Source organism: Bos indicus x Bos taurus, chromosome 1 (assembly GCF_003369695.1).
Source record: "Bos indicus x Bos taurus breed Angus x Brahman F1 hybrid chromosome 1, Bos_hybrid_MaternalHap_v2.0, whole genome shotgun sequence".
Taxonomy (NCBI): Eukaryota; Metazoa; Chordata; class Mammalia; order Artiodactyla; family Bovidae; genus Bos; species Bos indicus x Bos taurus.
The window spans coordinates 66,849,933-66,874,674 of NC_040076.1; the positions used below are offsets into that span (position 1 = coordinate 66,849,933).

At 41.3% G+C, this 24,742-nt stretch overlaps 2 protein-coding genes across 2 annotated transcripts in view; one reads left to right on the forward strand and one right to left on the reverse strand.

The window, feature by feature from the left end:
• Positions 1-9,208, reverse strand: part of HSPBAP1 (HSPB1 associated protein 1) — a 56,389-nt gene extending 47,181 nt beyond the window's left edge. Inside the window, exon 1 of the mRNA XM_027535408.1 lies at positions 8,932-9,208. Within this exon, the coding sequence (XP_027391209.1) occupies positions 8,932-8,995 (64 nt within the window). The 5' untranslated portion in view covers positions 8,996-9,208. The remainder of the gene's footprint in view (positions 1-8,931) is intronic.
• An 859-nt stretch (positions 9,209-10,067) lies between these two features.
• SLC49A4 (solute carrier family 49 member 4) overlaps positions 10,068-24,742 on the forward strand; it is an 89,052-nt gene continuing 74,377 nt past the window's right edge. The window contains exons 1-2 of the mRNA XM_027535474.1: positions 10,068-10,863; positions 21,504-21,597. Of these exons, the coding sequence (XP_027391275.1) occupies positions 10,524-10,863; positions 21,504-21,597 (434 nt within the window). The 5' untranslated portion in view covers positions 10,068-10,523. The remainder of the gene's footprint in view (positions 10,864-21,503; positions 21,598-24,742) is intronic.

Genomic DNA, 24,742 nt, shown 5'->3' on the forward strand with positions numbered 1-24,742 from the left:
TCAATATCACAGTAATCCAAGTCCATGTTCCAACCAGTAATGCTGAAGCTGAATGGTTCTATGAAGACCTACAAGACCTTCTGGAACTAATACCCAAAAAAGATGTCCTTTTCATTATAGGGGACTGGAATGCAAAAGTAAGAGGTCAAGAAACACCTGGAGTAACAGGCCAATTTGGCCTTGGAGTACAGAATGAAGCAGAGCAAAGGTTAATAGAGTTCTGCCAAGAGAATGCACTGGTCATAGCAAACATCCTCTTCCAACAACACAAGAGAAGACTCTACACATGGACATCACCAGATGGTCAACACCGAAATCAGACTGATTATATTCTTTGCAGCCAAAGATGGAGAAGCTCTATACAATCAGCAAAAACAAGATCTGACTGTGGCTCAGATCATGAAATCCTTATTGTCAAATTCAGACTTAAATTGCAGAAAGTAGGGAAAACCACCAGACCACTGAGGTATGACCTAAATCAAATCCCTAAATTAAAAACGGTTAGATGATAAATTCTGTTATTTGTTTTTTGTCACAATTTTAAAAATCTAAACAGTTTTGCTTTCCTAATATTCAGTTCAGTTCATTTCAGTTCAGTTCAGTTGTTCAGTTGTGTCCGACTCTTTGCAACCCCATGAACCACAGCACGCCAGGTCTCCCTGTCCATCACTAACTCCCAAAGTTCACCCAAACTCATGTGCATCAAGTCGGTGATGCCATCCAGCCATCTCATCCTCTGTCATCCTCTTCTCTTCCTGCCCCAATCCTTCCCAGCATCAGGGTCTTTTCCAATGAGTCAACGCTTTGCATGAGGTGGCCAAAGGATTGGAGTTTCAGCCTCAGCTCAGTCCTTCCAATGAACACCCAGGACTGGTCTCCTTTAGGATGGACTGGTTGAATCTCCTTGCAGTCCAAGGGACTCTCAAGAGTCTTCTCCAGCACCACAGTTCAAAAGCATCAATTCTTCTGCACTCAGCTTTCTTCACAGTCCAACTCTCACATCCATACATGACCACTGGAAAAACCATAGCCTTACTAGACAGACCCTAATTGGCAAAGTAGTATCTCTGCTTTCCAATATGCTATCTAGGTTAGTCATAACTTTCCTTCCAAGGAGTAAGCATCTTTTAATTTCATGGCTGCAATCACCATCTGCAGTGATTCTGGAGCCCAAAAAAATAGTCTGACACTGTTTCCACTGTTTCCCCATCTGTTTCCCATGAAGTGATGGGACCAGATGCCATGATCTTAGTTTTCTGAATGTTGAGCTTTAAGCCAACTGTTTCACTCTCCTCTTTCACTTTCATCAAGAGGCTCTTTAGTTCCTCTTCACTTTCCGCCATAAGGGTGGTATCATCTGCATATCTGAGGTTATTGATATTTCTCCCGGCAATCTTGATTCCAGCTGGTGCTTCCTCTGGCCCAGCGTTTCTCATGATGTACTCTGCATATAAGTCAAATAAGTAGGGTGACAATATATAGCCTTGACATACTCCTTTTCCTATTTGGAACCAGTCTGTTGTTCCATGTCCAGTTCTAACTCTTGCTTCCTGACCTGCATATAGGTTTCTCAAGAGGCAGGTCAGGTGCTCTGGTATTCTCATCTCTAATAATTTTCTACAATTTATTGTGATATACACAGTCAAAGGCTTTGGCATAGTCAATAAAGCAGAAATAAATGTTTTTCTGGAACTCTCTTGCTTTTTCAATGATCCAGTGGATGTTGGCAATTTGATCTCTGGTTCCTCTGCCTTTTCTAAAACCAGCTTGAACATCAGGAAGTTCACGGTTCACGTATTGCTGAAGCCTGGCTTGGAGAATTTTGAGCATTACTTTACTAGCATGTGAGATGAGTGCAATTGTGCGGTAGTTTGAGCATTCTTTGGCATTGCCTTTCTTTGGGATTGGAATGAAAACTGACCTTTTCCAGTCCTGTGGCCACTGCTGAGTTTTCCAAATTTGCTGGCATATTGAGTGCAGCACTTTCACAGCATCATCTTTTAGGATTTGAAATAGCTCAACTGAAATTCCATCACCTCCACTAGCTTTGTTCGTAATGATGCAAAAGGCCCACTTGACTTCACATTCCAGGATGTCTGGCTTTAGGTCAGTGATCACACAATCGTGATTATCTGGGTCGTGAAGATCTTTTTTGTACAGTTCTTCTGTGTATTCTTGCCACCTCTTCTCAATATCTTCTGCTTCTGTTAGGTCCATACCATTTCTGTTTTATCGAGCCCATGTTTGCATGAAATGTTCCCTTAGTATCTCTAATTTTCTTGAAGCAATCTCTAGTCTTTCCTAATATTAATCATTATCAAATATGAAGTACTGTAGCCACATGTGAATTACACATGTGCTCTAGCAAGAGAATTTTTTCCTTTTTAAGATCACATAGGTTCTCATTTTCCTTCAGGTTTCCCTGCCTCCTCCTGCCCTTTAGAAAAATTAGAACAATGACATGGAGAGTATGGTGCCTCTCACTGAAAAGGAATAAATCTAATTATGTATGAGTGTCAGCTGTTAATGGAACTAAAGTGCATTCAGCTCTGGAATGAGCTATTTCCTGGGGCAGGACTGGAGGAAGTTAGAAAGGAGGCATCCTTCACTTCACCAGGGCTTCCCTGATAGCTCAGACGGTAAAGAGTTTGCCTGCAGTGCAGGAAACCTGGGTTTGATTCCTGGGTTGGGAAGATACCCTGGAGAAGGAAATGGCAACCCACTCCAGTATTCTTGCCTGGAGAATCCCATGGACAGAGGAGCCTGGTGGGCTACAGTCCATGGAGTCACAAAGAGTCAGAGATGACTGAGTGAGTAATACTTAATCCTTCACTTCATCAAGGCATAAACTTGGCTATAACTTAAGATTGCTGTGCTGTGTGCTCAGTCATGTCCAGCTCTTCGAGAACCTGTATCTTCTGCACTGGCAGGGGGATTCTTTACCACTAGCGTCACCTGGAAAGCCCCAACTATGAGATTAGGGGTAGGAGATGAAGAGATATAAACTACTATGTATAAAATATTAATAGGTAAGCAACGAGGAAATACCATATAGTACACAGAATTATAGCCATCATCTTGTAATAATTTTTAATGTAGTATAATCTGTAAAAATAGTGAATCATCTTATATGCCTGAAACTAACATAGTATTATAAATCAACTATACTTCAATTAAAAAAAATTAATCAGAAAAAATTTTAAACTGAGAGTCCAATGGAAACAAATACAATCTTACTCTGAAAGATTCAAATTCAAAATACCACAATTTTTAATTTCACTGAAACACTTCAACCAATGTATGATCTTAGAAGTAACATCTCACATTCAGCACTTGAGTCAATTGTTAACAATAAGTAGTTTCATGTTTGTTTAAACCCATTTCTTCAACAGTAGTTTTAGGTTTAAAAGAAAATTAGAAGGAAGGTACACAAAGTTCCCGTATACGCCCCTCCCTTTATCAGCAATACTCACCAGAAGGGTACATTTTTCACCAAAGATGAACCTAAACTGGCACATCGTAATCACCCAATGTCCACGGTGTATCTTAGGGTTTACTCTTGGTGTTGTGTAGTCTATGGATTTGAACAACAGTAGTATAATGACATATATCTACTACCATAATATCATAGTAAGTATTTTCACTGTCCCACAAACCTTCTGTGCTCTGCTTATTCATGTTTGTTTTAATAATTTCCAAGCTGTTACTTCAAACAACAAATATCACATCCTTGTGGTATGTATATATACAATGAAATTTTATTCAGTCATAAAAAAAGAGAAATTTTACTATTTGCAACAACATGGATGGATCTAGTGGGTATTATTCCAAATCAGACAGAAAAAAGACAAATACCATATGATGTCACTTAATGTGGACTCTGAAAAAACAAACAAGCACACAAAACAATAACAAACTCACAGACACATTGCACAAACAGGGAGGAAGGTGTGGGTGGGTGAAAAAGGTAAAGGAGACATTAAGAGGTACACACCTTCAGTTATACAATAAACAAGCTATGATGAAGACATAATACACAGCATAAAGAATATGGTCAATAATACCGTAACAACTTTGTATGGGGCAGATGGTTACTAGACTTACTGTGATCATTTCATTATGTATGCAAATATCAAATCACTATGTAATATACCTGAAAATAATATATTGTAAATCAACCACAATTTTAAAAAAATCACAATCTTGAAAGTAAACCATTACGTCCATATAGAGCTTAGTACAGTGCTTGACATAAACTAACACCAAAGAAATGTTTTGTAAAATCAGAGCTCATTTTTAAGTGTATAAAACTTTATTAAAATTAACCATTTGTTTTCTCCACTTCTGTACAATGAACTATTGAGCAAACTCACAAGCACTCTCAAAACAAAGGGATCAATCAGTTCCAGGATTTTATGCTCACTTCTACCGTTCCCTCTCCAGCACCCAAACACGCTATTCGCCACCAAGGAACTCCTAATCGCCCTCGCCTCTACAGCAACTTGATAAAGTTTCTTCACTGTCAAATCCCCAATATCTCTCTCCACTCCCTCACTCAGTGTGGTGCCTTACCCTGTTTTTCTGAGAAAACTGAAACCTATGATTTTCTTCTTCACTTCAATGTTCTGGTTCACCCTGCTCCTCTCAGGTCTCCAAGGACATAATCGTCCTTGTCACCTGTCTGCCCTACCACGTTCCACTCCAAGTAGAACCAGTCTGATTCCTCACTTTCTTCCCCACTCTCTGCCCTCTATGTGCCTTGGGCTTTTCTCCACTCACTTCTACTTCTGGCCTCCTCACCAGAAACGACTTCTTTCACTCATTTCCATATTCACACTACAGCTGTCCCTCAGTTTGTGAGGGGGATTGGTTCCAGGAACCCTGAGGATTCTAAAATTCTTAGGTGCTCAAGTCTTCTAAGAGTGGGCCTGTGGCACCCAAGGCTGCGTGCAGAGTGAGGACTGTATAACAAACCTTCAAGTTATGCACAGAAGCACAGACCAATACAACTCGTATTCATTCTCCTCTCACCCGCAAAGCATGTAATGTGCCTCCTGTGGTGTGAATATGCATTATCCTTCAAGTCTTTTTATCTGTGTTCTTCCCCCCAAATTATATTTATAGGCTGTTTTAGGGCAGGAACTGTCTTCAGTCTCCCCAGATGGAAGAGTCTCCCCAGATGGAAGAGTCTCCCATTTACAGTGACATTCAAATATTTTTTGATAATGGAGTGGTAGTAAGTTTGCTCAAAAACTAACTTTTCTATGACCCCCCACAATACTTGTTACTATACTAAACATAGTGAACCTTTCACATGCATTTATTGAATGTCTGTATTTTGCTTACGCTTTATTCACACAAGCATTATCTAACTGAAAGCAAAGTCTTCTCTTTCAGGAGGATTCTGCCCATTTACTTGTAATGGTAATAGGCAGTCACCCCAAAGTGGTGTTTTCTGGGGCAGATGACAGTTTAAAAATAGGGTTGAAAGCTCCACAGATGGGATTCAGAGAATCGATCCTTTAATACAAATATTTGAAGTCACCTGCAAAAATGTGTACACGTGCTACATTTTTCAGGGGAGCAAATCCATACTTTAATCAGATTTATTTCCCTCCTTAGGACTTCAAGATTAAGAATGACAAGTTTCCTCAAATCGTTAAATATGGAATCACCAGATAGCCCAACAATTCCACTCAGATATACGCCCAAGAGAAACGGAAAACATATGTTCACACAGAACCTTGTAAACAAATGTTCATAGCAGCATTATTCATAGAAGCCCCAAAGTGTAAACAAAACAATGCCCACTGATGAATGGATATGCAAAGTGTGGCGTATCCATACTACAGAACAGTGTTCAGCCACAGCAAGTAATGAAGTATTGACACATGCTACAACACAGATGAACCTTGAAAACATGCTGTGTGAAAGAAGCCAGACACAAAAAGACACCTGTTGTATGATTCCAAGTTTATATGGAATGCCCAGAATAGGCAAATCCACAGAGCCAGAGTACATTAGTGACTGCCAGGGAATGGAGAGAGGGTGCATAGGGAGTGACTGCCAATGGGAACTACGTTTCTTTTTGGTATGATGAAAACGTTCTGGAATTACATTAGTGATGGCTGCACAACTTTGTGAACATACTGAAAAACTTTAGAAGGGTGAATTTGTGGTATTTGAATAAACAATAAGAACTTCCTCCTTCCCAGCAACATGCTTGACATCTTTCACGTCACCATTCTAAACCTAAACTCTAAGCATGCACACTAAAACTCAACAGTGCTCCCAACCACCTCCTTTTACTTCAGGTTCCTAATTCACATGTAGTTATTCAGGCTAGAAAATTTCAGAGACACCTCCAAACTCTTTGAATATCAGTCAGTCACCAATGCCAGCACTTTTTTTTTCCCCAAGAAAAAACTACATATTGTTGAATATGTAATTCCTGTCAGACATTTATGCTAGATGATCTACAAGTATCTTTAATTTTCACAACAGTTATGCATTTTACAGAGGAGAATGCTGTGGCTAAGGAGATTTAAGTACCTTTCCTTCAGTGTTTCTACCTCCAATCTATCCTCCATCCTTTAGCTGCAGTGATCTTCCTTAAAGCAGTGATCCCCTACCTAAAGCTCCTTAAAAGCTTCTGTCACAAAGTCCAGAGTCCCTAATTTGGTATAAGGTGCCTTCAGGATCTCTGTCTCTTAACATTTCTTACACCAACTTTGAGTTCCTGGACTCTGAGTGGCTCTTTCTCCTTCTGCCTCTGGGTTTGCCTCTGGATTCCCTTACTCGTTCACTCAACAAATAGGTATTAAGAGCTCACTAGGAGTCTGACATTGTAGACATTCCCTGGTGGCTCAGAGGGTAAAGTGTCTGCCTCCAATGCAGGAGACCGAGGTTCAATCCCTGGGTCAGGAAGCTCTCCTGGAAAGGAAACGGCAATTCACTCCAGTATTCTTTCCTGGAGAATCCTATGGATGGAGGAGCCTGGTAGGCTACAGTCCATGGGGCCGCAGAGAGTCAGACATGACTGAGGGACTTCACTTTCTTTTCACTTTCAGGAGCCTGACATTGTATTTCTAGTTGGGCAACATTGTGACTAAAACAGATATATGTACTGCCCTCAAGGTGCTTAAGGTCTAAGGGAAGACACAATAATAAACAAGTAGTTACAGATTATGCTAAGTGCAGGAAGCAGGATGCTGTATTACAGAACACAAACACACTTAGGGATCAGGGGAAAACTGAAATAACTGTTTTAGATGGGTTAATATGGTAAGGTTTCAGGTGGTGACATACCTTAAAATATGAAGACTAAGAAGCCAGTTATATGAAAAGCAGGTAAGAGCAGAAGAGGTGATGAGTGACAAGAGGTGCTCCTAGAGACATCAGCAGAGTCCAGATCAAAGATTTTTGTAGGTCATGGTTAGGAGTTTGGATTTTAATCTAAGTTCTTACTGCAGTGGATTTCATTGAAGACTTTTAAGTAAGACAGTGTCACTTTTGCCACCGAATAGAGAAGGGATTGGAGGGGCACAAGAGAAGAAATGGGGACACATGGCCTGAAGATACAGTAGTGGTTTAGATGAGAATTGTGGATGATTTGGACAACAGTGTGATAGTGAAGGAGGAAAAGAGCAGATCAGATGCAGAGCTGGCCTGACTTGCAAAGTCATCAGCTCAGAGTGATGAAGAGATGAAAAGAGGATATATAGAGTTGGAGAATCTTCACTGATAAAAGAAAACAAGGTTACTACAAGAATAGAGGATGACAAGGTCTCAGGTTCATGCTGAGTGAATACTCAAGAGGTTGACTATTTTCATTTTATAACATCACATCAACTTGCCCAGGGCTTTTCACAGCAAAGTTCAGCAATATAGGTGCAAGTGCAGAGGGCAAAAGTTTGGGTTCATCCAGAATATAGGTTTTGTCAGAGGAGTAAAAGGCAAGCAAGGACAAGAGAAAAGTGTATTTTCAAGAGAAAGATCAGAATAATAAACTATGACATGCACTCCAAACTAGATAAGGGCATACAGTTGGACAGAAAATGTAACAATGGACTGAAGGTACAGATGAAGCTCAGGAATTGTCTCTTTGGGGTAACATAAACAAGGGAGTTATAAAGGCAGGAGATTGTGGTCAGATAGTAAGGAGTTGTAATTTGCTGCTTCTGCTTGCAATGGTCATCTCTTCCTCTAGACAAACATGACTATTTGATCATCAATCATATCCATCTTATGCTTTTCTGCTCCCTGTCTTCCCACGACTCACACCACCCCCCACCCCAGCATAACCACCTAAGTTTGTCACTATTTCATCAAATCATAAAGGTCCACCTCAAACTATTCCCTCCTTGAAGTATTTATCTTTCCCCCACTGGCATCTCTCCTGATGACAATCCTCACTCAGTATGCATTACTGACAGTATTCATTTTACCAAGCATTAGTCACTCTTTTGCCCTTCCAGACCCCTCTACTCAACTGGGAAAAGCCATTGTTATATACAGTCAAATGTCTCTGGATCCCGTGGCAGTACCCAGAACAGTGCCAGGCATGGAGCAATCATTCAATAAATCCTAATAGGGATCTCAGGCTCACATTCGTTCTCTAAAGCAGGATTCCACTGAAATCATAATCCTGTTCACAAAAGTCCAAGATAACTCCATGTGTCTCAAGTGTGGTTCAATCCACTGATAACATTCACAACATCCTCATGGGTGAAACAACACTTGTAGGATGGAGGGAAACTGGAACAGTCGATCTAAAAGCTGGGTGCCACAACTGGAACAAAATCACGTTTATTAGAAAATAAATACTTTTACTCATAGTTTACTGCTAGGCCGTAGAGACAAACGGTCATATGAGAGGTGTCAACAAGACAGAGGGTCACAACCTCTTGGTCTGACCCGCCTAGTACCTACCTTCCTCCTCTCCACCTCCAGATGCAGAGTCCGCATTAGTGATCGCCCCGGGGCGTGCTGCCATGGCAAGCCGCGGGCTCAGCCCAAACCAAAAGAGAAACGGAGCGGGTACCGGTCTGAGATAGACCAAAACTCTGGCGGTGAAGCGGTTGCTACTGGGCTCTTCCGGAAGCTGCAAGAGCGTGGACGTCACGTGACGGGGAATGGGCGGGGCTACGCAGGTTTGTTTTGATTCAGGGGCGCTTGATATGTATGCACGTGGTCTCGGTTGTGGCCCTTCTTACCTTCTTCAAACGGTTGTCTTCTTTTACTGAAGACGTTTCTTGGCTTCGCTTCTGCTTCTCCTCGTTTCCTAGTCAGGTCCTTCGTTTTCGCCTTGGCACTTTCCTCCTCCCAACGGTATTGGAGTTTCAGGGGATGGTTTGGTTTTTTGTGGCGCTCAAGGCAGTGGAAGGTGGCTCTGCGTTTGCTTTATTGTGCAGGCACTCTTAACAGCCTTGGATAAGAGAGTTCACGCTTCTCTTCCCCATCTCTCTTGCCCTCTGGCAGCAACAAGACTCCACCTGGTTTTCGTGGCTGCCGGGAATGTGAGCCTCAGGCTAACGTGCTTTAATTGCGTTCATTGTGACTCATTTCCAACCCTGATCAAGCCGTATCGCGACTTAGATTTTCAGGACACTAACCGACAGCTGTCAGACCTTTGGATTTGTATATCAAAATAAATGCAACTGTTGGCTGCTTGATCAAGAGATCGACAACTTCCCGTCTTCTCGTTTACTCATCTAGTCAAAATCATAATAACTGGAGATAGATCTAGCTCATTTGGGGGCAAAAATCTTTCAGGTTTAATAAATATATCTTTATTGCTCTCCTAATAATGACAGGCAAAGGAGTAGAAAGAGATCTATATCTTCTATATATGAACTAAATTGATTCGTTTATAATTTCCTCGTTGGTATGTAAAGCACTAAAAAACGTCTGATTAAATAAGACAGTACTTACTGTACATAAAAAACAATTTTCATGCGGCAATCCTTCCTACTACGCGTCAGTCTTATTCTATCTCCCGCTCTAAATTCTGAAGTTATAAATCCTTCAGAATTGAGAATTAACCCAATATAGAAACAAGCATTAGCTTAAGTGACCGGAGATCTTCGAGTTTACTGGGCACATGACGTAAACTTGGACACTTCCTCCAACAATCCAGGTTCCTCGCCCAACCTCCTTTATTACAGCCTGTCCGGGAGTTCCCTTTTCCCCAGGCTCAGCGGCGCTCCTCCCGGTCGTTCCAGCTCCTCCCGGTCCGCGCTCTGGGACCCCGGCTCCACTCCGTCTCTCGCCCAGGTTGCCTCTTCATCCCGGGGAGACAGAGCACCTCGGGTCCCGCACCCTAGCCCCCTCCTCTCCGGTCTCTCCTGCCCCTCCTCCCCGCCCGCGGCCGGCTAGCGCGGCGCAGGCGCAGCAACGCGGCCGGCAGGCCCAGGGCGACCAAAGCAACCTCGGCCGCGGCTTAGCCCGGCAGTATCCGCGCGGGGCTGGTCGGCGGCACTCAGGACCTTGCGGGGCTGTGGCCCCGCGGGCCGCGCGTCGAGATGGGCTCGGGCTGGAGCAGCGAGGAGGAACGGCAGCCGTTGCTAGCGCCGGGGCTCGGGCCTGCGCCGGGGGCTGCTTGGAGAAGCCGGGAGGCGGCGGCGGCACTGCCCGCGGCAGCCCCGAGTCCCGGACGCGTGTATGGGCGCCGCTGGTTGGTGCTCCTGCTCTTTTCGCTGCTGGGGTTCGCGCAGGGCCTGGTCTGGAACACATGGGGCCCCATCCAGAATTCGGCGCGCCAGGCCTACGGCTTCTCCAGCTGGGACATCGCTCTCCTAGTGCTGTGGGGGCCCATCGGCTTCCTGCCCTGCTTCGCGTTCATGTGGCTTCTGGACAAGAGAGGTGAGGGGGGTCCCGGGAGCCCCGGCCGATGATGTTACTCCTGGGGGAGCCGCCTCCCTCGGCTTCGTCTTAGAGGTTGTATGAGGTTGATCGAGTGTTGCTGGCATCCCATGCCTGACTAGGAACCCTCCGTCCCCAAAGCGACAAATAAGGGAAGATTTCTTTGCAGATACTGTTTTGTTTTTAAATCAAGGCCCATTATACAACAGCAGGGATTAGGCGACCTTTGGATGTTCAAGTTTCTGCATGTGTGGATATAAGAGCATCCCATGCACATGCTTTGTGTGTTTTCTACATCTGACAAAAATGACTGATGCTTTGACTTCAAAGGGGTTTGGGGGTGTTGAGGGTGACAGGTCAGAAAATAGAATGATGATGCCCAGATACAAGGAAGTAATGGGTTGGCTTTCTGTAATAGATGACTCCAGCCCAGGAAGAGCTGTTGGGGAACTCAGGACCTGACGCTTTGGTTTCTGGAAAAGGGTGCACAGCAGCTTTAAAGTGTGTGTATGTGACCAGCTGCAAGTGTCAGCTGAGATTTTTAACTCTCAGATAAAGCTTACAGTTGAATGAAGACTCTCTTTTCATAGAGAATACTCTGGACAAACATCTCACTTTCCCACTTGCCAGTGTGATTCTGTGAGGAGAAAAATGGTCATAGGATTGAATGTTAAGACGTCGAACTATACCACACAAGTATGGATAAATGATTCATGGCCAATGTGATGTACCTGCTAAAAAGTAGAGGACAATTTTAGGCACAGAAGTGTAGTATCTAAAAGAAGAGAAATAGTTTGACATGCTTCTAATGTTCAGTTCTGGGCATTAATTTTTGAAAGGCCATTGGCAAAGTGGAGTCCTTTAAAAGTTGTGTGACAAGAATATAAAGGGTATAAGAATCATAATGTGTCAAATAAAAGGAATTGGGTGTGTCAAGCTTCAAAAACAAACTTGAGGCAGGATATAAATATGTGTTAAATGAGGAATTAGACTTAATGTGCCTAGTTCTAGAAGGAAGAACTAAACTGAGTGAAGTTACAAGAAGCTGTAACCCAAAGGGATACAGGAAAGAACCTTCTAACAATCAAAGTATCGAGCCCTGGAAAGTGTGGAACTTCCAGGCAGAGAGATATGTGCTAGTTGCCGAGAAAGTTTCTTGTACTGAATGGGGTTTTTCTTTTGTTTGGATTTATTTGTTTTAAACTACATTAGACTTTATTTGGATTTTACTAGGTTTTCCATGAATGTCTCTCTCTTTTTTTTGCCCTGTTCTAAGATTCAGTCGAGGGTCCCTAATTACATTTAGTTGTTATTTCTTGTTAATCTCCTTCAATCTGTGACAATTCCTCTGTCATTCTTTACCAGGTTAGATAACTTAAGGGGAAATACTATTTTATTGTTTCTTTTAACTTTTTATCAGGAGCATCTTTCAATATTATTCCATAAATTTAGCCAACTATATTTTTAAGGTGGAAAAATGCTAATTTTTGTCCTTTTCATTATAATTATATTCACTATATATATATATGATAATTACATATATATATATATAAATTACATCTACTATTCTTGGCCAGATAAATTAGGGACTTCCTATTTTCTTTATAGGGATTCCCCATTGCAGGGAATCCACCTGCAATGCAGGAGATGCAGGTTCGATTCCTGGCTCGGGAAATCCCTTGGAATAGGAAATGGGAACCCACCCTAGTATTCTTGCCTGGAAAATTCCATGGGCAGAAAAGCCTAGCAGGCTACAGTCCTTGGGGTCTCAAAGAATCAGACATGACTGAGCACACACACACATTCTCTTTATAAAATAGGTTACTTTAGGAGTTCTTTCAGCGTTTCTGTGACTATATGGTGAATTCTATTTTATGTTTTATGTTGGCTAGAGCAACAAAAAACAGATTTAAAATTCCCTTGCTTTTCAGTAGAAAAAAGCCAGTTCTGCTTTCATATGTTGGCTGTCCTGCTGCACAAGTCCTATTTGCATACATAGAAGTGAGTTCCTGGCATCCCTGGGTATCTTTCTCCCCAGAGGGGAGGTAGTTGTCTGGTCTTGTGGTCATGGGTCCCACCCAACTTAGTAGAAGACCAGTTATCTTCCTGAAATTGCTTTTGTACTCTCACTTTTCATTTTCCAGCAAGGAGATAATGAAAGAGCCAGAAGGGGGTGTGTGCCCTGGAAGCCAATGAAGAAAATTTCAAGAAGGAGATAGCACCCAAATGTGTGCTGAGCTCTGGGGACATAGCCCTCATGGAGCCTACATTCTAATGAGGAGATCCAGGCACCAAAGGACAGTAAAACTAAATGCTTAGTGTGTCAGATGGTGATGAATGTTTTAGAGAAAAATGGAAGTCAGGCAGGGGAGAAAGGGGATGTGACTGGGTGATACTTTCTCTAGACTGTCAGGGAAGGCCTTACTGATCATGTGTGTGTGAGCAGAGACCTGAGGGAAAAAGGAAACACACCTTGGCAATTCTGGACAAGACTCTTTGGGACAAAGACAAAGGTCATAAACTTGTTAGGCATATCTGAAAAAGATACATAGTAGAGAAATAAATTGTAGAAGGATTGTTGGGCAGCTCAGAGGGCCTACTTTAAGTGACTGGGCATTAATTTCAAATGAGTTGAGTTGTAGCTGAGTTGAGCCTTAAGGCCACTGTAAGAATGCTGGTCGTGATGATGTGAGGAGGGTTCACTCTACTGGAAGGTTTGAGCAGAAGGGTAAAATGATGACTCTGTTAATATCTTGAGAACAAGAGCCACAGCAGGGAGACCAGTTGTAAGGGTAATGGACCAACTTAGATGGGGCTCATGATGACTTCCAACTGTGGTGAAAGTAGTGAAGGATTTGAGAAGTGGTTGGATTCTAGATACATGTTGAAAGTAGACTTACCAGTATAGGCAGAGGTGAAGTATGAGGAAATTGGAGGATTCTAAGATTCTTCTCAACTTTTTTTAGCATTAGTAATTGGGAGAATCAAGCTGCAGTTTACTGAGATGTAGAAGATTCTGGGAGGAGCATTTTGGGGGTAGATCATGAATCTGGCCTGCAGATCAAGAATTTGAAATGCGTATTTGATATAGGATAGGCTAAGTTGAAGAACTGATACTTTTGAACTGTGGTGTTGGAGAAGACTCTTGAGAGTCCCTTGGACTGCAAGGAGATCCAACCAGTCCATCCTAAGGGAGATCAGTCCTGAATATTCATTGGAAGGACTGATGTTGAAGCTGAAACTCCAATACTTTGGCCACCTGATGTGAAGAGCTGACTCATTGGAAAAGATCCTGATGCTGGGAAAGATTGAGGGCAGGAGGAGAAGGGGACGACAGATGATGAGATGGTTGGATGGCATCACTGACTCGATGGACATGAGTTTGAGTAAGCTCTGGGAGTTGGTGATGGACAGGGAGGCCTGGCGTGCTGCAGTCCATGGGGTCACAAAGAGTCGGACATGACTGAGTGACTGAACTGAACGGACCTGAAACTGTCAGTTTATTGCCTGAGCAATAAATTTGTGTTTTGTCATCCTGGAATGATATTTAGTCAGGGAAGGCAATGGCATCCCACTCCAGTACTCTTGCCTGAAACATCCCATGGACGGAGGAACCTGGTAGGCTGCAGTCCATAGGATCGCTAAGAGTCTGACACGACTGAGCGACTTCACTTTCATTTTTCACTTTCATGCATTGGAGAAGGAAATGGCAACCCACTCCAGTGTTCTTGCCTGGAGAATCCCAGGGACGGGGGAGCCTGGTGGGCTGCCGGTCTATGGGGTCGCACAGAGTCGGACATGACTGAAGCAACTTAGCAGCAGCAGCAGCAATGGTATTTAGAGTCTTGGAGCTGAGTGAGGTCACCTGTGGAGAGGGATGTTGCTTCAGAAGAAGACAGCCCAGGGGCATTCCAACATTTAGAGCTTGGAGAGACTAAGGAAGAACGAGCTAGTGAGGACTGAGAGTAGAGCCTTAGATTTAGTAACATGGAGATCTTTGGTGTCTTTTAAAAGAATAGTCTCATTAGAGTGGTGGGGATAAGTTCAAGAGTATAGACATTTATGTTAAACACACTGTAAAGGGCAGCAGAGAAATGAAGGAGTAGCCAGGGGGAAATATGACTACTTAGAAGGTATTTTAAAGATAAGAGATATTAAAGCATTTCTCTGGAATACAGTGTCCTGATGGATCCAGAAAAAAGGGAGAAATTGACAATGCTAGAGGGAGGGGAAGGAACTGCTGTAGCCATATCCTTGGATAAGCAAAATGGGATGCAGTCCTCAAGAGCACAAGTAGATAGGTTGGCCTTAGAAAGAAGTATTGACAGCTAATTCTTCAATAGTAATGGAAGAAATGATAAGAGCATATAGATTACAGATGCAGATGGTGGGTGCTAGGAGCTTGTGGGAGTTACCTTTGTTTATAGTTCTCAGAAAATAAGAAACAATATTGCCACCTGACAGTGAAGCTAGGAGAACAATTCTTGGAAAATTGAAGAGATGTGATAAATTGTAATACTATTTCCTAGGAAAGGAGAGAATACGCAGACTAGGAAATTGTAGTAGGATTGTTGGACAGCTCAGAGGGACTGCTTTAAGTGACTGGGCATTGATTTCAAGTATGACCAGTTAGCATGGATGTGTGTCTCCCTCCAGCCTGTTCTGTTGGGCAAGCACATGCATGGGCAGAGTTGGCAAAGAGAGAGATCACCAGAGGTGCAGTTTGCCAAATGTGTACGACTAACAAAGTGCAGGCAAAGAGTAGAGGATTATGTAGAGAGTGATATAACCATGGACCACGGACTCTAAACTAGGTAAAGGAGAAAAAGAAACATATAAGATGGATGAAAAAAAGTAGTAGGCTCCAAAATTGTTATTCCCAGTGGATGAAGAATTTAGAGTACTGGAAGGAATGAGTGGGAAGGAGAGAAGGTCATGGTTGAAGAATGGGATGCTTGAAATTGGGATTGTGTTGTGGATGCAGTTATGGTAAAGATAAGGTTGGAGTTTAACCAAAAGAGTGGACAACCAAGGTAGGGTAGAGGACATGATCGTGGAATAAGAAGTCAGGGGACTGAGAGGCCTGGGTATTGAAAAGGTCATCTCTTGCATTGAAATCACCAGATTTGTGAAAGATATAATGTCCTCAGAGGTATTAATGAGCCGAAACAGGTTTAAGCCTGGAGGGTGAATGATGTGGAGGCAGGTATGTGGTGGTCTGTAGACAGTCACAGCTGGGAGTGGTGAGCATGACAGTCAGAATTGGGTCAATGGCTCTTCTGGCTATGATGGAGTAACAGGAACTGGATTTATTCTTCCATCTTAAACTACTGAAAGCAGAAAACAAAATCAAGGTATATGAAACAGTGGTTTTCAGACATTGGACAATAGGTACAGCAGGACAGTGATCCTTACAATTGCTTCACCCAAAGATACGGAGTTCAAACAGAGCCCCACAGTTTTCCTAAGTCGAGGAGACAGTTGAGCTGTGTAAGAGGCCACCATAGCCAGAATTCTTAGGGAAGAATACCAGAGAGGAAAAGAGTTCACAGAGAGAGTTCTTGATTTGTAGGGAGTTGTTCTTGGGTTTTCAGCTGAGCACTGACTAGCAGTTTACACATGAAGAAACTACTCAAGTCTGAGAAAAGGACCAGAAAGGAGCAGGCAGAACAATTCTCACAGTTCATGCGAGTCTGGGAATAGTTTCCATTCCCAACAGCCAAAATGGGGAAACCTCATAATACATAGGAGGTTGGACTGAATGATCAGAAGGGTGCTGCCTCAGCAGTAATGACTAACAAGCTCTAGACTAAAGGCTGCTCTGGTTCCACCTAATAAAACTTAAAAGTACTCCTTGAAAAGATCAAAAGTAACTATATCCCAAAACATTGTTCAAAAATGCTTAATGGAGTTGAAAAAAATCTATCACCCAACAGGTTAAAATTCAGAATGCCTGACATCCAAATCAAAAGTTACCAAGCATGCAAAGAAACAGGAAAATATAACATTTCAAAAGGAGAAAAACAATCAGTAGAACAGACCAAGAAATGGCACAGATGATAAAATTAATAGACAGGGACATCAAAGCAACTACTATAAATAGATATACTACATGTGTTCAAGAAGATAGATGAAAGCATGTTAAGGAGAGACACAGGAAAGCATAAAAAAGACCAACGTTAAACTTCTGGAGATGAGGATGTAATCTGTGTCTGAAACCAGAAAAAACACGCTAGATAGGCTCTGCTGCTGCTGCTGCTGCTAAGGCGCTCCAGTCGTGTCCGACTCTGTGCAACCCCATAGATGGCAGCCCGCCAGACTCCACCATCCCTGGGATTCTCCAGGCAAGAACACTGGAGTGGGTTGCAGATTAAACATTATAGAAGAAAAGATAGCAAACTTTAAGATGGAGTGATAAGTACTATCTAAAGTGGAACACAAATGAAAAAAGTGATTTAAAAAACCCCACTAGTATCAGTGAGCAGTACAGTTTTAAGTGGCCTAATACATGTATAATTAGAGTCCCAGATGAAAAGAGATTGCCAACATCCACTGGATCATCGCAAAAGCAAGAGAGTTCCAGAAAAACATCTATTTCTGCTTTATTGACTGTGCCAAAGCCTTTGACTGTGTGGATCACAATAAACTGTGGAAAATTCTGAAAGAGATGGAAATACCAGACCACCTGACCTGCCTCTTGAGAAACCTATATGCAGGTCAGGAAGCAACAGTTAGAACTGGATATGGAACAGCAGACTGGTTCCAAATAGGAAAAGGAGTACGTCGTGGCTATATATTGTCACCTTGCTTATTTAACTTATATGCAGAGTACATCATGAGAAAAGCTGGGCTGGAAGAAGCACAAGCTGGAATCAAGATTGCCGGGAGAAATATCAATAACCTCAGATATGCAGATGACACCACCCTTATGGCAGAAAGTGAAGAACAAAAGAGCCTCTTGATGAAAGTGAAAGAGGAGAGTGAAAAAGTTGGTCTAAACCTCAACATCCAGAAACTAAGATCATGGCATCTGGTCCCATCACTTCATGGCAAAAAGATGGGGAAACAATGGAAACAGTGTCAGACTTTATTTTGGGGGGCTCCAAAATCACTGCAGATGGTGATTGCAGTCATGAAATTAAAAGATGCTTACTCCTTGGAAGGAAAGTTATGACCAACCTAGATAGCATATTAAAAAGCAGAGACATTGCTTTGTCAACAAAGATCTGTCTAGTCAAGGCTATATTTTTTCCAGTGGTCATGTATGGATGTGAGAGTTGGACTGTGAAGAAAGCTGAGCGCCGAAGAATTGATGCTTTTGAACTGTGGTGTTGGAGAAGACTCTTGAGAGTCCCTTGGACTGCAAGGAGATCCAGCCAGTCCATTCTAAAGGAGATCAGTCCTGGGTGTTCATTGGAAGGACTGATGCTGAAGCTGAAACTCCAATACTTTGGCCACCTCATGCGAAGAGTCAACTCATTGGAAAAGACCCTGATGCTGGGAGGGATTGGGGGCAGGAGGAAAAGGGGACAACAGAGGATGAGATGGCTGGATGGCATCACCAACTCGATGGACATGAGTTTGAGTGAACTCCGGGAGTTGGTGATGGACAGGGAGGCCTGGCTTGCTGCAGTCCATGGGGTCGCAAAGAGTCAGACATGACTGAGCGACTGATCTGAAGTGAACTGAAGGGAAGAGGGCATGGAGTAAGATGAAATGGGGTAGGAGGGAGAGATTGAAGAAATAATGCCAAAAAAATTTCCAAATTTGTTGATATCCTTAAATCCAGAAATATAATAATCCTAGTAGAAGAAACAGCATAAACAAAACCACACAGAACAAATTGCAGCCTGAATAAAACTACAGCAAGGCACATCGTTATCATACTGCTTCAACCAGAGAAAATCAAAGCATCAAGAGAGAAGAGACTGCGAGCTTTATTTAGAGAGGAGAGAGTAACAGTGATCTGAAAGTGGCTGGGGAAGCAGTGTCCTCAGGGAAGAGGTTTCAGAGGAGTAAAAAGGTGAAGACAGTGTTTATGAAAGAGCTTGATAATGTAGGGATTCCACTGATCTGCAGATTCTGAGAGCTCCAGAAGGCACAGTGGAAAGATGTTGGGAGTTCAGGCCCTGGCAGAGATGAGGTCAGATTTTAGGATGTGTGAAGCCATATTGGGATAAGGATGACCTGTGAATCTTGGGTCTTTTTTGACTAGTGTAAACAGGAAAAACAGGCACAATGTAATTAGTCCTCATAGTCTCGGAGGCAGATCCAGGTGGCGAGGCTCTGGTTATGGGGGATAGGGACAAGTGATCTATACCGGGAGCAATCAGAGCTTATTTTCACTCCAGCTGATGGAGCCTGAGAAGGACAGTTTTACCAGATAAAACTTATTTCCATGCATCCACTGTGTATGTGTGTGTGTGTGTGTGGTGGAGAGGGGCTGGATTTTTTTTTTTTGGCACTCAATTTTGTATCATGATATTTAGGCACCGATTGTGGACACTGTCTTCCTGTACCCAGTAGGTTCCCAGCAAAGGCGCCATCATCCATTGGAAAGGGGCTTCCTGCAAAGTCTGGATGCCATATTTGAGTAGAATTTATTCTTATTATCAATCATGTTCAGTTTTCCAAAATTATTCCTGTACCTTTCATCAGATGGTTTTTGCACTCACATCCTAGTACTGTAATCACTTGGGATTTATTTATGCGAAGGTCCTAGATGTCTCATAAGCATATTTTTCTTGGGGAATTCATACTTCTTGCCAAAGTCAGTTGCTGTCTTTTTGAGTACATGGAACTACAGAGTCCTGCCTTGTCAAAATTCAAATGAGATTAAGAAAGCAAGAAAACATTCTGTTCAAAACTGAGCATCAGTTGAGGTGGATTGGGTAATATTTGGTAACAATTAAACATAAGAAAGCCACAAGTTGTGCCAGTAAGATTGCTTTATGTAATCAGCTTTTCACAACTTCTTTATTCTTGAAAGTTTATATCAACTGTTTTGTGCTAGTGTTGAGCAGTAGTAATAGGAAACCAATTATTGGACCCTAGGGCTATAAACAATGCCCCACTGCCCACTTGGTGGCTATTTACCTTAATTACAAACCAAATACCAGGAAGAAATAAACATAATGTAGAATGTGAGCCTTATAGACCCAAATTGATAAAATTTTATCCACTATCTCATAAGGCACCCAGTATGACCTTATAAGAGCAACAGTTTGCAAGTTTAGGATGTTTATGACTATGAATGTACTTTTTATTAATTATATTTTATTTCCTGTGGCTGTAATGTGGTTTTAAAATCTATGTTGTTAGTAGAAGCAGTAAATGAGCAGTATGTATGCATTACTTGTTCCTGAGCAGCACAATTTTCTATGTTATTCCTTCTGCCAAATTATATTAATCATATTCAGATCATATAAAGCTAACTCAGTTCATGTCGCAAATTATCTTCAATGTAGCGTGTGTGTGCCTGATCTGAATCTCAAGTTTATTTTCCTTGCTGTGTTTAATCTGCATAATTATAGTTTTGTTGATTTTCAGTTTCCTTCAAGCAGAGAAGCCCTTTGGAAACCAAACATTTAACCATCTCCCTTCTGCCAAGAAAAGAAAACTCTGGGGGAAATAAAAGAGAGAAAATTTGCATTAAACAGTTTAAGTCTATTCACTGTGAAATGGTTTCAAGGGTGTTGGGTCTGGGAAAAATTGGAAGAAATGTTGCTACTTTTGCCACATACTCCATATGAGCCACCTCTGTGGTGTGGCTGCTACAGAACAGTAAGGCAGCATTAATTTAGTGCTAAGAAAAGTGCAGCATTCCAACAATAAGAAGATAGAATCTTGTTATATTATTCAGCCACAGCCAGACTATTATATCTGTTTTTGGTTACTTTGTTTTTACATTTTATATTTTCTTTTGCCCTGTTATCCACATAACTGACCATTGGCACACATTTTCAAAATAGTTGATCATATTTGGGATACAAAGGGAAGAGCTATCTGATCCACATTATCTTCTAAAACCCTAAACCATGCTTTCTCTTTTTTTTAAACAACATCATTCTATAAGTTGAAAGCCATCTGATAAATCAATAACATTAAATACTATTGTATTAATAATCAAAGGGTTCTAATGGACTATCTCTTAAGACCCTATAACAAATTTATCCTGATTATAAGATAAAATAAGTAATTGGCCACTTGTCATTTTTTGAGAAAATTTAAAGCAATAATCTATCATGTAAAAAAAAAAAAACTGTGGGGGCAGCTTGCCTTTGAAATTTGGAAATTTTATATTTGAGATGTAAAACTAAAATATCTTATCTTTTAAAATTATTTTCTATATATTTTAGTGTTATATCTGAACAAAGCATTATTAGCCATTCATTTCAAAAAACTGGAGCTCATAGAACTTTTTACTCAATCCTTGATGTGATCATTCAGGTTTTCTCTTAAAGTTAAAATCATTTCATATTCAGCATGTAGAGTTCTCCCTTCCCAGTGTTGGGAGTTATAGAGAAAAGCCATGTTAGAATATAATACCAGTATGATTGAGTAAAAAAATCTTTCTTCTTAACATTGACTTACTTGAAGAGAAAATAGAAAATAATCCAGATATTTTTGTTTTCTTTTAGGTCTTCGGATAACTGTGCTTCTGACATCCTTCCTTATGGTTTTGGGAACTGGTCTAAGGTGCATACCTGTATCAGACTTAACGCTTAAAAGAAGGTAAATCATATAAATAACTTAAAATTTTTTTCCCACATTTTTTGAGTGTATTATATATGTTTGCTGCTGCTGCTGCTGCTAAGTCGCTCAGTCGTGTCCGACTCTATGGGACCCCAGAGATGGCAGCCCACCAGGCTTGGTTATAAGCTTTTAGTAAACAGTTCTGTTTTTAAAATCAGAGGGTCATATTTATAGTAGCATTTTTTTCCCCTGACTTGGTAAATAATTGAGTATACATTTATTAGTTGTCATATTGGAAGATACTGTACTAATTGTTGTGTACATAAATAGAGAATAAGTTAATCTTCTTCATGCTATCCAGGAGCTATAATAACCATGGGAAAATAATAGTATAACAAAAGGAAGAATAATATATTAATAGATAATGCCATAGAAGATTTATAACATTGCCACAAGAGACTGAGAGAAGTTTTGGCTGAGGATCTCAAAAAGAAGATTTCATAAAGAAGGTGATAAGTAAAGTAAGCATTGAAGGATAAATAGAATTTTGATAACTATAGTTAGGGGAAGGATATTCCAGGGTATAGAGGAATAACAAGAACGAAGGCACAGAGGCAGGTAAGCACAGGTTTCTTCTGGGACGGGCAGGGAGCTTCTTTTCTGTAGAGCAGCATTTCTGTACCTGGGGTATATGGATTTATCTCAAGGGATACTGAATATAGGAAGATTTTAGAAATTTGTTTTCCTTTTGGTTATAATATTAAAAGATTTTTTAACCAATAATAATCTGTAATTTAAAAAAACATTTTTATTGACCAGATGTCAGTTTCTTAGTGTTTATCAAACTGAGATCCTTGGATTTGACCTGAAGAGCCGTTGAGGAAATTTTCCCCATTAACAAGGAGCCGTAAATGACTGACGTTTGAGAGACACTGGTATACAGAATAAAGCATAAGAAAGCAGTCTGTAGAGATGGAGTTTAGAAAAGGGTATCCTGATTATGCATGATATTGACGCCATCCCTTAGAACCATAATCGCTCACTGGACAGTTGGGAGCCACTTAGGTTCTTAATCTGAGCAGCAGTAGGGTCAGACCTATATTACGTAAACTGTTGATTTGAAGACTGTAGCACTGAACTGTAGGATTGATTACAGAGGGTTAAGAGTGCTAGCAGGAGACCAGAAAGGATGCAGTGACCACTGCATGGTCATGACTCCAAGCTGGAGTCATCCTTTTGTTTCATTTGTTTATTCATTTATTAGTTCATTTATTCGAAAAAATTCACTGAACTTCTCCTGTGTGCCAAGCTGGTTTCTGCACATGGGGAATGCAGCAGAAAACACGGTAGGAAAATCTCTGCCTTGTGCAGTTTACATTCCAGCTGGGGAGACTGGCAATGCACTAGATAAATAAGTTAAATATATAGTATGTGCTGTGGGAAAAAAATAGGGAAGAAGGATTTGAAATAGGACAGAAGTGAAAGGATGGTAAAATTTCAGGAAAAAAATGGTTACTGGGAAGATACCTTTTGAGGGTGAAGCCTGGAGGAATGAATGGATGGATGATGTGTTATGTAAGGGGCAAGCATTCCAGGCAGAGCGAACGGCAAGTATAAAGGATGGGAAGAGAAGAGCAACCTGGCAGGGAGCCTGGCAGGGCTGGAGCCAAACCAGAGACTTTATGGGAAGAGGGCTGGGAAATGAGACCAGTCATGGGTGGCGACGGGAGTGTGAGACCAGGTCCTTCAAGACCTCGTAAGGACTTCAGCTTTTTTCAAGCTAGAAAATCTCTTCAGCTGTGAGCTGAAGAGAACCATGGTCACAGGCTGCTTTATTGAGGATGCAGGAGTGGGGAGACCAGGTAGGGAATCAGTGCAATAAAGCACATGAGGGATGATGCTGACTTGAGCCATAGTGGTGGCAGTGGTTGTGGTGAGGAGTGGTCAAATCTGATTATAGTTTGAAGGACCTGCTAATGGATTGAATAAAGGGAATAACAGGAAGTGAGGAGTCCAGAATGACTGTCTTACCCTGAGAAGTTGTGGGAATGGAAAGGATAGCATAGATGTCAGAGAGAACATGTGAGAAAGACATCAGAGGTGATATGACTGAGGTTGCACTCTGGAGACTCTGACATTGTTGATCCATTAACAGACACACGGGACCCAGGAGGAGAAGGAGTGGATTTTAGGTACAAGATGTTGACTTTTATTTGGAACAGAATTTTTCATTTTCAAAGTAAATGCTGTTCATTTTCAGATTTTCAAAGTATGTTATCTTTCCAGAAAATTGAGAGTATAAGTGTTCCATATTTTTAAAGGCAGATATCATTTGGGTTTCTGTGGAATGCTGGTCTTCATATCCTATCCTTCTGAGTGAGATTTTAACAGATGAGTTTCATTGTGTTTGAAATGTTCTTAATTTTTTCAAATATACAGGTGTTTTTTTTTTTAGAACATCTACAGTTTTTAAGTACAAACTTCAGTATAAACTGAAATTCAATAAAGTATTCTTTAAAAATGCTTCCTAGTATTTCTGGTAGCTTTTCTTCTGTTTTGGGCCATCTATTCTATTGCTTCTCTCTAGTTTTATATCCCTTCATATCCTTTCCAAATATAAAATTATAGGAATAATAAAGAGTTGACTCTGTGGTGGAGAAAATGGTATGAAAAATAAATAGAGCTCATAAAGAAATGTAAACAAAGATAGGAAAGAGAAGAAAGAAAGAATTCTCAGAGATTGAACCTTTCATAAAAAGAAAGTATAAATTGAATTCCTCATCCTTTGTGTGTTCACCTATCATATAAGGAATATGGGAATATTATCCCCTTGAAATGAGACTTCATTTATGTCCATGCAATATTTCTTTAGAGCAATATTATCAACAACACACATGCAGCTGTTACAATGAAAATGCTATAGTTAGAATGCTTATTTTTGACTAGAAGCCTTATTAAATTACCACTTTTAAGCTTAAGACTCCCACTTGACACTGAACCGGAAGGGATAAAGACCTTCTGTGCATTTGGCCAGCACTGAAACAAGTATTTAGCAATCTGTTTCTGTGCCCCTGTTTCACGCGAAGCTTTTTGAGCTTCTGACCCAGCCTTCTGAATAGTGACCCTGTACCTTTTACTTCCTGTATCTTAGCTTTTATGAGTCTTAAGACATGTGAGAAGCAGC